The sequence below is a fragment of the Limanda limanda genome, chromosome 9 (genome assembly GCF_963576545.1).
Source record: "Limanda limanda chromosome 9, fLimLim1.1, whole genome shotgun sequence".
Lineage (NCBI taxonomy): Eukaryota > Metazoa > Chordata > Actinopteri > Pleuronectiformes > Pleuronectidae > Limanda > Limanda limanda.
The window spans coordinates 3,685,139-3,701,784 of NC_083644.1; the positions used below are offsets into that span (position 1 = coordinate 3,685,139).

Genomic DNA, 16,646 nt, shown 5'->3' on the forward strand with positions numbered 1-16,646 from the left:
TCTGTGTGGTGTTTATAAGTTTGATATATGTGGTGATATTGTGTTACAAGTTAAATCAAGGTTAATGTAAGTCGGGCTCAACACAGACCCTGCCATTTTCTGATTAGCATTCTCACAGATCCCGCATATCTCTTCACCTACTTAGCTACGTCCCCCGACCAGAAGGAGGGGGGGGGGCCTGCTAGCTTAGAGATCTTAAAAGATCACAGGAAGGTGTGACTCTCTTTGTTAGCCACCAGCGAGACCCTCACACACACACACACACACACACCCACACACACACACATCTTTATTAGTTAGTATATTGTTTAGTAATTGGTGTTTTATACTTATTATGTTTATAATAAATGCTTTCTTTTAACCTTGTCCTGTCATTAATGTTGCATAAGTGAAGTTTGCCAACCTCTACACTGTCAAGAACTCTATAAACCTTAACTGTTCATTATATAGTCTTTAATAGTAAATATTAAGATTTCTAATTGAACTAGATCTAAATGAGACTGATCTTAATCAATAAATTGGCTATCTTTTCCCTTCTATGAAGGGTGGTGCCCCGCGAGAACTTAGTCAAACTAAAGATATGATTTAATATTAATATTTTAAATATTAATGTTTTATTTTTCTATTTTTGATAACCAAATTTATTGAACGCCTAAAGGCACACTAGCTTATGGTATCACTCCTAACCATTATTGCACAACACAGGAAAAGTCCTTTCCAAAATAAAACGTCAACTAAGATAAAAGAATGAATGAATGAAATGAATTGAAATGAATAAAACAAACGTCTTATCGTCTGCATTAGCTTACTGGGTCGACTATGAAGACCCCCGGGGGGGGTCTAGTGGCGACGTCAGCATCGGAGGAAAGAGAACAAAGAAGTTAGTTGCCTCCTTAAGTTGCTGGGTTAACTGGTGAGACCCCGAGGGGGGGTCTCGTTGTCACATCAGCATCGGAGGAAAAAAAGGTTTCTGTGAGCTCAGCCTTTTTAAGTCATGTTCCAGGTGACTCCCCCCTGGGAGGAGGGGTCAGGGGTCAGTGTGGCCCTCCAGCCAATTGAGTTGTCAGGATTTGGCCCCCAGGGGCGGGCTTACAGTGGGGACCCAGGAAGTGACCTGCTGCCACATGGTGATAAGGGCCCCATGCTGGATTTTAAAATGTAAGGGGTTACCCGAGCCTGGCCTAAGGTTTTACGACTCTTTGTTCTAAGTCAGATCCCTGGGCCTTGCCCAACAAAAGTTACAGGAGTGGTGTGCAAGTAAAATGAGCAGTTCACCGACATTTTTCAAGAAACAGGGCTGATGTAACAAAGAACCAAAATACTCAAAACAATTTAAAATGAATTGAAAAGAGTAAAATTCAAAGAACTGCTCGACATCAAACTGCAAAAACAAATCAACGACTCCTGAACTGTATCCAACACAAAACAACTGTCTAATTTTCGATTTCTTTCACCACAGTTTTGAGATTCTCTTGTTTTTCTCATTTATATCAATCCATCATGTCTGAAACAAATATTTATTTTCTTTCAGTCTCAGTTGTCATGTTCCTGATTCGGTTGTAATTCTGCATCCAATCAAAGAAGATGAAGTTGTCACTGCATATTGTTCCGAATCCGATTTTGTTTTTATTCCTGAACCCACGGGGGGGGAATTAATTTGAAGCTCACCCTGTTCACACAAACAACATTCCAATATGATACGTGTCAAAAAGCACAGGTCAACAAACAAACAGAGGTACGTGAAGAGTAAGGAGGTCAAATAAAAAGCAATAAAAAGTCAATTATAAGATAAGAAATAGATGTTTGTCAATCATGTAAAAAGCATAAAAGATGAGGGTTTTTTTTAGATAAACTTCATGTTACAAAATGTCCTGTACATTAGTGGTGGAAAAAGTATAGTGTAAAAGTATAAAAACATATCAAATTAGCGATAAATAAATAAGGTCCTGATGAAGTGACGAAGTGAAGAACATCTGTTTATCAACACACGGACATTCACCTCCTTCTCCTGTTGACCGTTATATGTACAACTGGGTGCTGGGGTTGATTACTCCTTCTGTAGAAAGTGACACAAGACGGAAGATGTTTAAAAACCTTCCTTTTTAATTACTAGTGGTTGTACTCTGAAGCCTTGTTGCTGACTGTTTAACCCTTTGCAGAGCTAATAATTAAAACTGAAAGACAACTCCGGTCTGAGAAACTCATTATTTCACATCTCATAATAAATTCCCACTACACAGACAAACAAAGTACAAATATAACCTCCTAAGTGGAGGTAAAAAACTGAAATTAAATTCTACTTAGGGTTTGAAAAGGAAAATAAATGCATTTAAAATGAAAAAATTCAGTTTGAAACATTAACAGTTTCTTGTAGCCAACAAAATATCTGCGTGTCATTAATTATTGACGAGGTGTTTTCTCTGATTTGGTCCTTACATGAAATCAGGGAACTTCTAACTTATGTTAGAGAAGTGTTTTAATTATTAACATTCAATGATATTTCTCATGAACTCATATTGTGACTCAGGTTCCACGAGGTGTTATATCAAATATGTTCAAGGTGAGGTGAGGGGGACAGGAAAAGGGAGGGAGGGCTTCTGTGGAAGGGGAGTCTGGTGGCAGTTATGTAACCCCAGGTCCAAAGGTTGATCATGGATAAGAAATGTTTCTTCATGGTTGCCAGCGGTGACTGTGATCCTCATTGATGGGTGAGGACGAGACTTTATATCAGTAAATCCCACAGACACACATTTCTACGTTGGCCCTGAGAGCTCAACGAACTGGAGGTGTTTCCAGGGGACACCTTAAAGTGATGGACACTGCTGCCACATCAAACAAACATCCAACAAATTCAGTTCCACAATATGGACGACACATTGCCTGGAGAAAAGGAAGAATATGAATGCTAAATGCTGTAAATTACTCACAAAACAGGGGCCTGCTTGTTAGAGCTGTTTATTCAGTTTAACAGGAAAGCGGCAGCTGAAACCATTGAGGAGTCGTGACGCTCTAAAGACAACATGATATTTGATATTTGAGGCCCAGTGGCTCTCAGAGGGTTAACAGTAGACATGTGCAGTAATAAAGTTGATGATTTATTAAAATAAACCAAAAACGTTAGGGTTAGTTTGTGGCACCCAGAGAACAGAACATTCTGCATGTTTCTCACTGTGTTTGTCTTCTCCTAATCTGATTCCATGATCAAATTTGAAAGCATGAGAGATTTAATATTTTCACCATAACTCGTTCACACAGTCAGTGCTGAATTCATTTTGAATGAAACGTTTAATTAGTTTTCTTTTTTCATGATTTTATTTAATCGTATACGCCATTAAACATCACTTTTATCATGATTTAATTTACTAAGGGATAAAAAAAACTAGTTCGCTGTAGCTGCGGCCGGATTGCTCACAGAGGCTTGGTCCTTTATCATTACCCTGGAAATGTATATAGATTAAAAGCATGAAGAGAGCAAGTTGCTTTACAATTGCAGCATAAACACAGGTCTTAAAAAAGCCTGTACAACATCAACAATGTGTATGAATACAACTTCCGTGTAAGATTCTCAGTAAAACCGATAAGATTAATGAATAAACTTTATCAGAGTCATCGCACAAAGACGTTGTGCAAACATTTCCTCGAATTGGGCCCGATTAGTTTTTTTCCACTCGTGCCAGTTGGCCTTTAGCGATGTTTTGTCCCCAGCAGTCAGAGAATTATTGCCCAGTAACACCCACACATATACTGTATATATACTGTGTAGTGTTCCTCTACTGACCACTCAACCTCCAGGTTCACATTCTCTGCTTCCACATCTTCTCATCTCTCAGGTATTTTGCATTTATAATTCCATCTGATTTGACGTGTTGGGGATTTTTCTCTCGCTGTGAGAGAATGTTTGTTATGATTTGGCTCCATATACAAACAAAATTTAGTTTGGTTCAATTCCAACTCATCTGGTGGGTCTCGGGGGTCTTGGCACATTTTGTTCCCCAAAAAATGTTATAGAATCAAGTGGCAATCAGGTGCATGTCTGTTCAGATTTGAAAATATATATGTCTAAAAAGCAGTTTTTGTACATTACAGGACAACTGTTCATCCTCAGCCATGGCCGTCATCAGCAGCTCAATCAATAACTTTGCCTTGGATCTGCTCCGGACTCTGAGCGATGCAAACCAATTGGGGAATATGTTCCTGTCTCCGCTGAGCATCAGTTCAGCTCTGGCTATGGTCTACCTGGGAGCCCGAGGAGACACAGCTGCTCAAATGGAAAAGGTACATCACACCATGTCTCTGTTACCTGTCATTCAGAGAGTCAGAGCTGTGGGACCAGTTGGTTATGATGGAGCAGACTGAACAGTGTTTCTAAACCATCTGTTCTTCTGACTCTAGATGAATCCCCTGACACAAGGTCCAGTATGTACTGCTCTCTGACAGCAGGACATTGAACTGACAGTTCAGCTCAGTTCATTTAACCAGTTTGCTTTCGGAACAGAAGAACAAATCTTACAGTTTCTTATTTGTATCTTATTTTCGTCTCATCTATTAATGACTTCAATGTTAAAAATGTGCAGATTTCTACATTTTACAGACATTTTACAAGTGGGCTGGCAGGAAAACTTCCAGAAAATGTTCTGAGCAACTGACTCGGAGATTAGCTTCCTCACCTACAGACCCTGGACTCTTAGGTGCACATCTGAAAACATTTAATGTCATGTGTCGATCCAAACTTCCACACAGGCCCTGTCATTCCACCTTGGTAAAGACTTCCACGCAGAATTCAAGAAGCTGATCGAAGACATCAACTCACCATCGACATCATACAATCTGAAAACAGCCAATCGTCTGTATGGGATGAAAACCGAAAAGTTCCTCACAGTGAGGTTTCATTTTTCACTTATCACAGCAGAATTTGAAACTTAAATAGATCTTTTTTTTTTTACTTCCTTGAAATTATAAGATGAAATCTGCTCTCTGCAGCAATACATGGAAGACACGCGTAAGTACTACCAGGCCGACCTGAAGACTGTGGATTTCGTGGGTTGCATGCGCATTGGCGCGAATCCCCTGAGGTTCAGTGAATCGCTTGAAGTCTCTCAGGCGGGCTCTCGTGAGCACCGCAGCTGGGCCGGAGCCGATCCGTCGTGCTCCGTGGCGAGATGAGGTTTCGTCTTCTTCTGCAGCAGCGGAGCTCGTGGTCACTCACAGGAACGTGCGGCTGTTTGTAGCCGTTGTAGATCGTGTGGAGAAAGAATAAAAGTAAAGTCCGTGTGGAAAAGGAAACAGTCTGAGATCGTCCAGCGAGCAATTTCCTGTTTGATCTTTCCAAGTTAAAACAGGAAAAGTCCTTTCCAAAATAAAACGTCAACTAAGATAAAAGAATGAATGAATGAAATGAATTGAAATGAATAAAACAAACGTCTTATCGTCTGCATTAGCTTACTGGGTCGACTATGAAGACCCCCGGGGGGGGTCTAGTGGCGACGTCAGCATCGGAGGAAAGAGAACAAAGAAGTTAGTTGCCTCCTTAAGTTGCTGGGTTAACTGGTGAGACCCCGAGGGGGGGTCTCGTTGTCACATCAGCATCGGAGGAAAAAAAGGTTTCTGTGAGCTCAGCCTTTTTAAGTCATGTTCCAGGTGACTCCCCCCTGGGAGGAGGGGTCAGGGGTCAGTGTGGCCCTCCAGCCAATTGAGTTGTCAGGATTTGGCCCCCAGGGGCGGGCTTACAGTGGGGACCCAGGAAGTGACCTGCTGCCACATGGTGATAAGGGCCCCATGCTGGATTTTAAAATGTAAGGGGTTACCCGAGCCTGGCCTAAGGTTTTACGACTCTTTTTTCTAAGTCAGATCCCTGGGCCTTGCCCAACAAAAGTTACAGGAGTGGTGTGCAAGTAAAATGAGCAGTTCACCGACATTTTTCAAGAAACAGGGCTGATGTAACAAAGAACCAAAATACTCAAAACAATTTAAAATGAATTGAAAAGAGTAAAATTCAAAGAACTGCTCGACATCAAACTGCAAAAACAAATCAACGACTCCTGAACTGTATCCAACACAAAACAACTGTCTAATTTTCGATTTCTTTCACCACAGTTTTGAGATTCTCTTGTTTTTCTCATTTATATCAATCCATCATGTCTGAAACAAATATTTATTTTCTTTCAGTCTCAGTTGTCATGTTCCTGATTCGGTTGTAATTCTGCATCCAATCAAAGAAGATGAAGTTGTCACTGCATATTGTTCCGAATCCGATTTTGTTTTTATTCCTGAACCCACGGGGGGGGAATTAATTTGAAGCTCACCCTGTTCACACAAACAACATTCCAATATGATACGTGTCAAAAAGCACAGGTCAACAAACAAACAGAGGTACGTGAAGAGTAAGGAGGTCAAATAAAAAGCAATAAAAAGTCAATTATAAGATAAGAAATAGATGTTTGTCAATCATGTAAAAAGCATAAAAGATGAGGGTTTTTTTTAGATAAACTTCATGTTACAAAATGTCCTGTACATTAGTGGTGGAAAAAGTATAGTGTAAAAGTATAAAAACATATCAAATCAGCGATAAATAAATAAGGTCCTGATGAAGTGACGAAGTGAAGAACATCTGTTTATCAACACACGGACATTCACCTCCTTCTCCTGTTGACCGTTATATGTACAACTGGGTGCTGGGGTTGATTACTCCTTCTGTAGAAAGTGACACAAGACGGAAGATGTTTAAAAACCTTCCTTTTTAATTACTAGTGGTTGTACTCTGAAGCCTTGTTGCTGACTGTTTAACCCTTTGCAGAGCTAATAATTAAAACTGAAAGACAACTCCGGTCTGAGAAACTCATTATTTCACATCTCATAATAAATTCCCACTACACAGACAAACAAAGTACAAATATAACCTCCTAAGTGGAGGTAAAAAACTGAAATTAAATTCTACTTAGGGTTTGAAAAGGAAAATAAATGCATTTAAAATGAAAAAATTCAGTTTGAAACATTAACAGTTTCTTGTAGCCAACAAAATATCTGCGTGTCATTAATTATTGACGAGGTGTTTTCTCTGATTTGGTCCTTACATGAAATCAGGGAACTTCTAACTTATGTTAGAGAAGTGTTTTAATTATTAACATTCAATGATATTTCTCATGAACTCATATTGTGACTCAGGTTCCACGAGGTGTTATATCAAATATGTTCAAGGTGAGGTGAGGGGGACAGGAAAAGGGAGGGAGGGCTTCTGTGGAAGGGGAGTCTGGTGGCAGTTATGTAACCCCAGGTCCAAAGGTTGATCATGGATAAGAAATGTTTCTTCATGGTTGCCAGCGGTGACTGTGATCCTCATTGATGGGTGAGGACGAGACTTTATATCAGTAAATCCCACAGACACACATTTCTACGTTGGCCCTGAGAGCTCAACGAACTGGAGGTGTTTCCAGGGGACACCTTAAAGTGATGGACACTGCTGCCACATCAAACAAACATCCAACAAATTCAGTTCCACAATATGGACGACACATTGCCTGGAGAAAAGGAAGAATATGAATGCTAAATGCTGTAAATTACTCACAAAACAGGGGCCTGCTTGTTAGAGCTGTTTATTCAGTTTAACAGGAAAGCGGCAGCTGAAACCATTGAGGAGTCGTGACGCTCTAAAGACAACATGATATTTGATATTTGAGGCCCAGTGGCTCTCAGAGGGTTAACAGTAGACATGTGCAGTAATAAAGTTGATGATTTATTAAAATAAACCAAAAACGTTAGGGTTAGTTTGTGGCACCCAGAGAACAGAACATTCTGCATGTTCCTCACTGTGTTTGTCTTCTCCTAATCTGATTCCATGATCAAATTTGAAAGCATGAGAGATTTAATATTTTCACCATAACTCGTTCACACAGTCAGTGCTGAATTCATTTTGAATGAAACGTTTAATTAGTTTTCTTTTTTCATGATTTTATTTAATCGTATACGCCATTAAACATCACTTTTATCATGATTTAATTTACTAAGGGATAAAAAAAACTAGTTCGCTGTAGCTGCGGCCGGATTGCTCACAGAGGCTTGGTCCTTTATCATTACCCTGGAAATGTATATAGATTAAAAGCATGAAGAGAGCAAGTTGCTTTACAATTGCAGCATAAACACAGGTCTTAAAAAAGCCTGTACAACATCAACAATGTGTATGAATACAACTTCCGTGTTAGATTCTCAGTAAAACCGATAAGATTAATGAATAAACTTTATCAGAGTCATCGCACAAAGACGTTGTGCAAACATTTCCTCGAATTGGGCCCGATTAGTTTTTTTCCACTCGTGCCAGTTGGCCTTTAGCGATGTTTTGTCCCCAGCAGTCAGAGAATTATTGCCCAGTAACACCCACACATATACTGTATATATACTGTGTAGTGTTCCTCTACTGACCACTCAACCTCCAGGTTCACATTCTCTGCTTCCACATCTTCTCATCTCTCAGGTATTTTGCATTTATAATTCCATCTGATTTGACGTGTTGGGGATTTTTCTCTCGCTGTGAGAGAATGTTTGTTATGATTTGGCTCCATATACAAACAAAATTTAGTTTGGTTCAATTCCAACTCATCTGGTGGGTCTCGGGGGTCTTGGCACATTTTGTTCCCCAAAAAATGTTATAGAATCAAGTGGCAATCAGGTGCATGTCTGTTCAGATTTGAAAATATATATGTCTAAAAAGCAGTTTTTGTACATTACAGGACAACTGTTCATCCTCAGCCATGGCCGTCATCAGCAGCTCAATCAATAACTTTGCCTTGGATCTGCTCCGGACTCTGAGCGATGCAAACCAATTGGGGAATATGTTCCTGTCTCCGCTGAGCATCAGTTCAGCTCTGGCTATGGTCTACCTGGGAGCCCGAGGAGACACAGCTGCTCAAATGGAAAAGGTACATCACACCATGTCTCTGTTACCTGTCATTCAGAGAGTCAGAGCTGTGGGACCAGTTGGTTATGATGGAGCAGACTGAACAGTGTTTCTAAACCATCTGTTCTTCTGACTCTAGATGAATCCCCTGACACAAGGTCCAGTATGTGCTGCTCTCTGACAGCAGGACATTGAACTGACAGTTCAGCTCAGTTCATTTAACCAGTTTGCTTTCGGAACAGAAGAACAAATCTTACAGTTTCTTATTTGTATCTTATTTTCGTCTCATCTATTAATGACTTCAATGTTAAAAATGTGCAGATTTCTACATTTTACAGACATTTTACAAGTGGGCTGGCAGGAAAACTTCCAGAAAATGTTCTGAGCAACTGACTCGGAGATTAGCTTCCTCACATACAGACCCTGGACTCTTAGGTGCACATCTGAAAACATTTAATGTCATGTGTCGATCCAAACTTCCACACAGGCCCTGTCATTCCACCTTGGTAAAGACTTCCACGCAGAATTCAAGAAGCTGATCGAAGACATCAACTCACCATCGACATCATACAATCTGAAAACAGCCAATCGTCTGTATGGGATGAAAACCGAAAAGTTCCTCACAGTGAGTTTTCATTTTTCACTTATCACAGCAGAAATTGAAACTTAAATAGATCTTTTTTTTTTTACTTCCTTGAAATTATAAGATGAAATCTGCTCTCTGCAGCAATACATGGAAGACACGCGTAAGTACTACCAGGCCGACCTGAAGACTGTGGATTTCGTGGGTTGCATGCGCATTGGCGCGAATCCCCTGAGGTTCAGTGAATCGCTTGAAGTCTCTCAGGCGGGCTCTCGTGAGCACCGCAGCTGGGCCGGAGCCGATCCGTCGTGCTCCGTGGCGAGATGAGGTTTCGTCTTCTTCTGCAGCAGCGGAGCTCGTGGTCACTCACAGGAACGTGCGGCTGTTTGTAGCCGTTGTAGATCGTGTGGAGAAAGAATAAAAGTAAAGTCCGTGTGGAAAAGGAAACAGTCTGAGATCGTCCAGCGAGCAATTTCCTGTTTGATCTTTCCAAGTTAAAACAGGAAAAGTCCTTTCCAAAATAAAACGTCAACTAAGATAAAAGAATGAATGAATGAAATGAATTGAAATGAATAAAACAAACGTCTTATCGTCTGCATTAGCTTACTGGGTCGACTATGAAGACCCCCGGGGGGGGTCTAGTGGCGACGTCAGCATCGGAGGAAAGAGAACAAAGAAGTTAGTTGCCTCCTTAAGTTGCTGGGTTAACTGGTGAGACCCCGAGGGGGGGTCTCGTTGTCACATCAGCATCGGAGGAAAAAAAGGTTTCTGTGAGCTCAGCCTTTTTAAGTCATGTTCCAGGTGACTCCCCCCTGGGAGGAGGGGTCAGGGGTCAGTGTGGCCCTCCAGCCAATTGAGTTGTCAGGATTTGGCCCCCAGGGGCGGGCTTACAGTGGGGACCCAGGAAGTGACCTGCTGCCACATGGTGATAAGGGCCCCATGCTGGATTTTAAAATGTAAGGGGTTACCCGAGCCTGGCCTAAGGTTTTACGACTCTTTGTTCTAAGTCAGATCCCTGGGCCTTGCCCAACAAAAGTTACAGGAGTGGTGTGCAAGTAAAATGAGCAGTTCACCGACATTTTTCAAGAAACAGGGCTGATGTAACAAAGAACCAAAATACTCAAAACAATTTAAAATGAATTGAAAAGAGTAAAATTCAAAGAACTGCTCGACATCAAACTGCAAAAACAAATCAACGACTCCTGAACTGTATCCAACACAAAACAACTGTCTAATTTTCGATTTCTTTCACCACAGTTTTGAGATTCTCTTGTTTTTCTCATTTATATCAATCCATCATGTCTGAAACAAATATTTATTTTCTTTCAGTCTCAGTTGTCATGTTCCTGATTCGGTTGTAATTCTGCATCCAATCAAAGAAGATGAAGTTGTCACTGCATATTGTTCCGAATCCGATTTTGTTTTTATTCCTGAACCCACGGGGGGGGAATTAATTTGAAGCTCACCCTGTTCACACAAACAACATTCCAATATGATACGTGTCAAAAAGCACAGGTCAACAAACAAACAGAGGTACGTGAAGAGTAAGGAGGTCAAATAAAAAGCAATAAAAAGTCAATTATAAGATAAGAAATAGATGTTTGTCAATCATGTAAAAAGCATAAAAGATGAGGGTTTTTTTTAGATAAACTTCATGTTACAAAATGTCCTGTACATTAGTGGTGGAAAAAGTATAGTGTAAAAGTATAAAAACATATCAAATCAGCGATAAATAAATAAGGTCCTGATGAAGTGACGAAGTGAAGAACATCTGTTTATCAACACACGGACATTCACCTCCTTCTCCTGTTGACCGTTATATGTACAACTGGGTGCTGGGGTTGATTACTCCTTCTGTAGAAAGTGACACAAGACGGAAGATGTTTAAAAACCTTCCTTTTTAATTACTAGTGGTTGTACTCTGAAGCCTTGTTGCTGACTGTTTAACCCTTTGCAGAGCTAATAATTAAAACTGAAAGACAACTCCGGTCTGAGAAACTCATTATTTCACATCTCATAATAAATTCCCACTACACAGACAAACAAAGTACAAATATAACCTCCTAAGTGGAGGTAAAAAACTGAAATTAAATTCTACTTAGGGTTTGAAAAGGAAAATAAATGCATTTAAAATGAAAAAATTCAGTTTGAAACATTAACAGTTTCTTGTAGCCAACAAAATATCTGCGTGTCATTAATTATTGACGAGGTGTTTTCTCTGATTTGGTCCTTACATGAAATCAGGGAACTTCTAACTTATGTTAGAGAAGTGTTTTAATTATTAACATTCAATGATATTTCTCATGAACTCATATTGTGACTCAGGTTCCACGAGGTGTTATATCAAATATGTTCAAGGTGAGGTGAGGGGGACAGGAAAAGGGAGGGAGGGCTTCTGTGGAAGGGGAGTCTGGTGGCAGTTATGTAACCCCAGGTCCAAAGGTTGATCATGGATAAGAAATGTTTCTTCATGGTTGCCAGCGGTGACTGTGATCCTCATTGATGGGTGAGGACGAGACTTTATATCAGTAAATCCCACAGACACACATTTCTACGTTGGCCCTGAGAGCTCAACGAACTGGAGGTGTTTCCAGGGGACACCTTAAAGTGATGGACACTGCTGCCACATCAAACAAACATCCAACAAATTCAGTTCCACAATATGGACGACACATTGCCTGGAGAAAAGGAAGAATATGAATGCTAAATGCTGTAAATTACTCACAAAACAGGGGCCTGCTTGTTAGAGCTGTTTATTCAGTTTAACAGGAAAGCGGCAGCTGAAACCATTGAGGAGTCGTGACGCTCTAAAGACAACATGATATTTGATATTTGAGGCCCAGTGGCTCTCAGAGGGTTAACAGTAGACATGTGCAGTAATAAAGTTGATGATTTATTAAAATAAACCAAAAACGTTAGGGTTAGTTTGTGGCACCCAGAGAACAGAACATTCTGCATGTTCCTCACTGTGTTTGTCTTCTCCTAATCTGATTCCATGATCAAATTTGAAAGCATGAGAGATTTAATATTTTCACCATAACTCGTTCACACAGTCAGTGCTGAATTCATTTTGAATGAAACGTTTAATTAGTTTTCTTTTTTCATGATTTTATTTAATCGTATACGCCATTAAACATCACTTTTATCATGATTTAATTTACTAAGGGATAAAAAAAACTAGTTCGCTGTAGCTGCGGCCGGATTGCTCACAGAGGCTTGGTCCTTTATCATTACCCTGGAAATGTATATAGATTAAAAGCATGAAGAGAGCAAGTTGCTTTACAATTGCAGCATAAACACAGGTCTTAAAAAAGCCTGTACAACATCAACAATGTGTATGAATACAACTTCCGTGTAAGATTCTCAGTAAAACCGATAAGATTAATGAATAAACTTTATCAGAGTCATCGCACAAAGACGTTGTGCAAACATTTCCTCGAATTGGGCCCGATTAGTTTTTTTCCACTCGTGCCAGTTGGCCTTTAGCGATGTTTTGTCCCCAGCAGTCAGAGAATTATTGCCCAGTAACACCCACACATATACTGTATATATACTGTGTAGTGTTCCTCTACTGACCACTCAACCTCCAGGTTCACATTCTCTGCTTCCACATCTTCTCATCTCTCAGGTATTTTGCATTTATAATTCCATCTGATTTGACGTGTTGGGGATTTTTCTCTCGCTGTGAGAGAATGTTTGTTATGATTTGGCTCCATATACAAACAAAATTTAGTTTGGTTCAATTCCAACTCATCTGGTGGGTCTCGGGGGTCTTGGCACATTTTGTTCCCCAAAAAATGTTATAGAATCAAGTGGCAATCAGGTGCATGTCTGTTCAGATTTGAAAATATATATGTCTAAAAAGCAGTTTTTGTACATTACAGGACAACTGTTCATCCTCAGCCATGGCCGTCATCAGCAGCTCAATCAATAACTTTGCCTTGGATCTGCTCCGGACTCTGAGCGATGCAAACCAATTGGGGAATATGTTCCTGTCTCCGCTGAGCATCAGATCGATCCAAACTTCCACACAGGCCCTGTCATTCCACCTTGGTAAAGACTTCCACGCAGAATTCAAGAAGCTGATCGAAGACATCAACTCACCATCGACATCATACAATCTGAAAACAGCCAATCGTCTGTATGGGATGAAAACCGAAAAGTTCCTCACAGTGAGTTTTCATTTTTCACTTATCACAGCAGAAATTGAAACTTAAATAGATCTTTTTTTTTTTACTTCCTTGAAATTATAAGATGAAATCTGCTCTCTGCAGCAATACATGGAAGACACGCGTAAGTACTACCAGGCCGACCTGAAGACTGTGGATTTCATCGGGGCCATGGAGGCGAGCAGAGTGGAGATCAACACCTGGGTCCAGAAGCAGACAGAAAGTACGACTTTACACATGAATATAATGAAAAAGGGAATAAATCTTTCTACATTGTTCTGAATTGTCAGGTTTTCTGTTACATTTCAGATAAAATACAAGATCTCCTGAAGGCGGGGATAGTCTCTGCAGAGACGAAGCTGGTTCTGGTCAATGCCATCTACCTGAAGGCAACCTGGATGAACCGCTTTTATACACGAGACACCGAAAAGAGAGACTTTAGAGTCACCAAGGTAAAAAAACACTCATCTTTGTCCCTTACCTCCTCAAACTAGAGTAGATAGTAACCTTATCACAATGGAATTATTAGCTAGATGGACATTTTAATAGTTGATTGTGTTTCTGTGGGTCAGACTGAGATCAAACCAGTCCAGATGATGAAACAGACGAAGAATCTGCCCTACAACTACATCACTGACCACGCTCTGCATATCCTGGAGCTGCCGTATGAGAAGGAGGAGCTCAGCATGTTCATCCTGTTGCCTAAAGAGTCCAAACACGGCTCCGAACCTCTGGTGAAGGTACACAGAGTTAAACCAATAGATTTTTTCATATTGAGAAGCTCAGTTAAAAGCTGCTGCTCACTCCCCGTCGAGCACCTAACAGCAGACAGACAAAGATGGAGACCAGCTGGTGAAGGAAGTTCAACATCTATGCACTGAAAAAGCTAAAAGGAGGCAACAGCAACTCAGTCGATGACTGTTTTGTTCAGGGGTGGAATATACAACAATATGGAGGATATCCCTTGTACTGCACTTATCAATGCCTACCACCAGTTGATGTTATCAGATGTTAGAGACCACCAGCAGATGCTAGGGACATAACTTCTGTTTTGTACCTTAGCGTCATCAGATGTTTCAGCCTTTTAATCACAAAAGAGCCTCTTCTTACTTTTTAGAGATGTGATAAAACGTATTTCCTCTGTTCCAGCTGGTGAAGGAGCTGACGCTGGAGAGGCTGAATGAATGGACCGACAGGGAAAACATGGACGTCCAGTCAGACATCCTCGTTCACCTGCCAAAGTTCAAGCTGGAGGAGAACTACGAGCTGAACGAGCCTCTGTCCAAGCTGGGCATGACGAAAGTGTTCCGCGAGTCAGAGGCCGACCTGTCTGGCATGAACAGCAGAAGAGATCTCTTTCTGTCTGAGGTGATACACAAGGCCTTTGTGGCGGTGAACGAGAAGGGCACGGAGGCGGCTGCGGCCACAGCAGTTGGCATGACAGGTTGCTGTGGGCCGAACGAGCGCAAGGTTCTGTTGTTCAAAGCAGACCACCCCTTCCTCTTCTTCATCAGGCACAATAAAACCAAGTCCATCCTCTTCCTCGGCAGGTTCTCGTCTCCTCAGTAGACAGAACCAGGAGAGGAAGATATTCAAATAAAAGCTTAATCCTTTAAATCTGGGCTTTATTTTCTGGGATTTATGCTAATTAGCTTTTTTTTTTTCTTCTGTTTTTGCACAGAAATTATAAAGGAAGATATTAATTAATGAAGAGGGCTTAATCCTTTAAATGTGGGCTTTATGTTCTGGGATTTATGCTAATTAGCTTGTTTTTTTCTTCTGTTTTTGCACTGAATTACAGATGAAGAAATTAATTAATAAAGAATATTTTTGATCCAACAATGATTTGTGTGTTGATTTTGGAAAGACAATTTCTGGAGTTTGTGTTTCACATGTGAAGTAGCAGCAGGAGATCGTCCGGGTCAGACTCGTTCACAACAATAGAAGCTGTACAATATTGAATATGTTTAAAATGGTTCTAATAAGTAAGCTATAAATGTGCAGTTTATTTCCTGCTGTAATATAATTACGTAACATATAAACCAAAGAAAGAATAATGATGATGAAGAAGTGAACCAGCATTGTTTGTAATCAGAATGTATTCATGCAGTTTATAGCAGAGTTAAAAACTGAAAAGCAATAGTATAAATTGCACCAATGCCCACTTCAGAAAAAGGTAAATAATATGAAAATATATTTAATTAATTTGACTCGGTCGAATTTACGTTTATCTCTCACTGGTGTTGGGACCTGGTATTTGGGAACTACAGTTCAGCCTCCATGTGGAGTCAAAACCTGACCACATGTTCTTTGTTCTGGAGACAAACCAGAGTCTCCAGAACTCAGTCTCCCAGGGAGCTTCAACTTCACACAGAGGTGGGAAAAATGACCTGGCACATAAGTTTCAATCACTATTGGTCACATTGGGTCCCATGACCCATGAGGTCACCAGACCAATATAAGCCAGGTCCCCTCTCTTCTCTCTCTTTTCGACTCATTCAGAGGAGAAGTGTGGCGTCTCCAGCTCACCTCCCTTTCTGCTACACTTCCATGGAGCAGAGCTGCAGCTTGTTATCCTCTTCAGTCTTTCTTTGCATGCAACTAGCTACTTTCTCTAACCTGCACGCATACTTACATACACACATTCAAACTTCTTTTCCCAAGGGCAACATACAGAAAAATATACGAAGGACTGGGCCACTCACTAGACGTGAGGTATACTGCCTCACTTCTAATGCACTAATATTGGCAAAATCAATCAAATGCAGGTACATTACGTTTAATAATTGAACATGTTTGAAGAAAAAAAGCCTCCATCATAGCTCTCCATTAGCAGATTTTAATTTAATTTTTTTATTTTAACTCACCTGTAATGGGAGGAATGTGGCGCTCAGTGGGACTAGTGATGCTTCGCTTTGGTCTGAAGGACAGCTGGCAGGTCAGCAGTAAGTTGGCGCCACCTAGTGTTTAAACTAAGAAGTGCAATACAGTGGGCCATAGTCCATTA

The 16,646-nt window shown here is 40.6% G+C and overlaps 1 protein-coding gene across 1 annotated transcript; it reads left to right on the forward strand.

The window, feature by feature from the left end:
- Positions 1 to 8,726: 8,726 nt before the first annotated feature.
- On the forward strand, positions 8,727 to 15,429 carry LOC133010245 (leukocyte elastase inhibitor-like). Its single transcript, XM_061077752.1, has 6 exons — positions 8,727 to 8,909; positions 9,375 to 9,512; positions 13,745 to 13,862; positions 13,949 to 14,091; positions 14,212 to 14,379; positions 14,789 to 15,429. The coding sequence occupies exons 1-6, from the start codon at positions 8,742 to 8,744 to the stop codon at positions 15,206 to 15,208; spliced, it is 1,155 nt and encodes a 384-aa protein (XP_060933735.1). The 5' UTR covers positions 8,727 to 8,741; the 3' UTR covers positions 15,209 to 15,429.
- Positions 15,430 to 16,646: the final 1,217 nt, after the last annotated feature.

Coding starts and splice junctions, on each gene's coding strand:
- LOC133010245 (XM_061077752.1), top strand. CDS start 8,742: ATGGCCGTCATCAGCAGCTCAATCAATAACTTTGCCTTGGATCTGCTC. Junction 9,513..13,744: donor AAACCGAAAAGTTCCTCACA/GTGAGTTTTCAT, acceptor TGCTCTCTGCAG/CAATACATGGAAGACACGCG. Junction 14,380..14,788: donor GCTCCGAACCTCTGGTGAAG/GTACACAGAGTT, acceptor CCTCTGTTCCAG/CTGGTGAAGGAGCTGACGCT.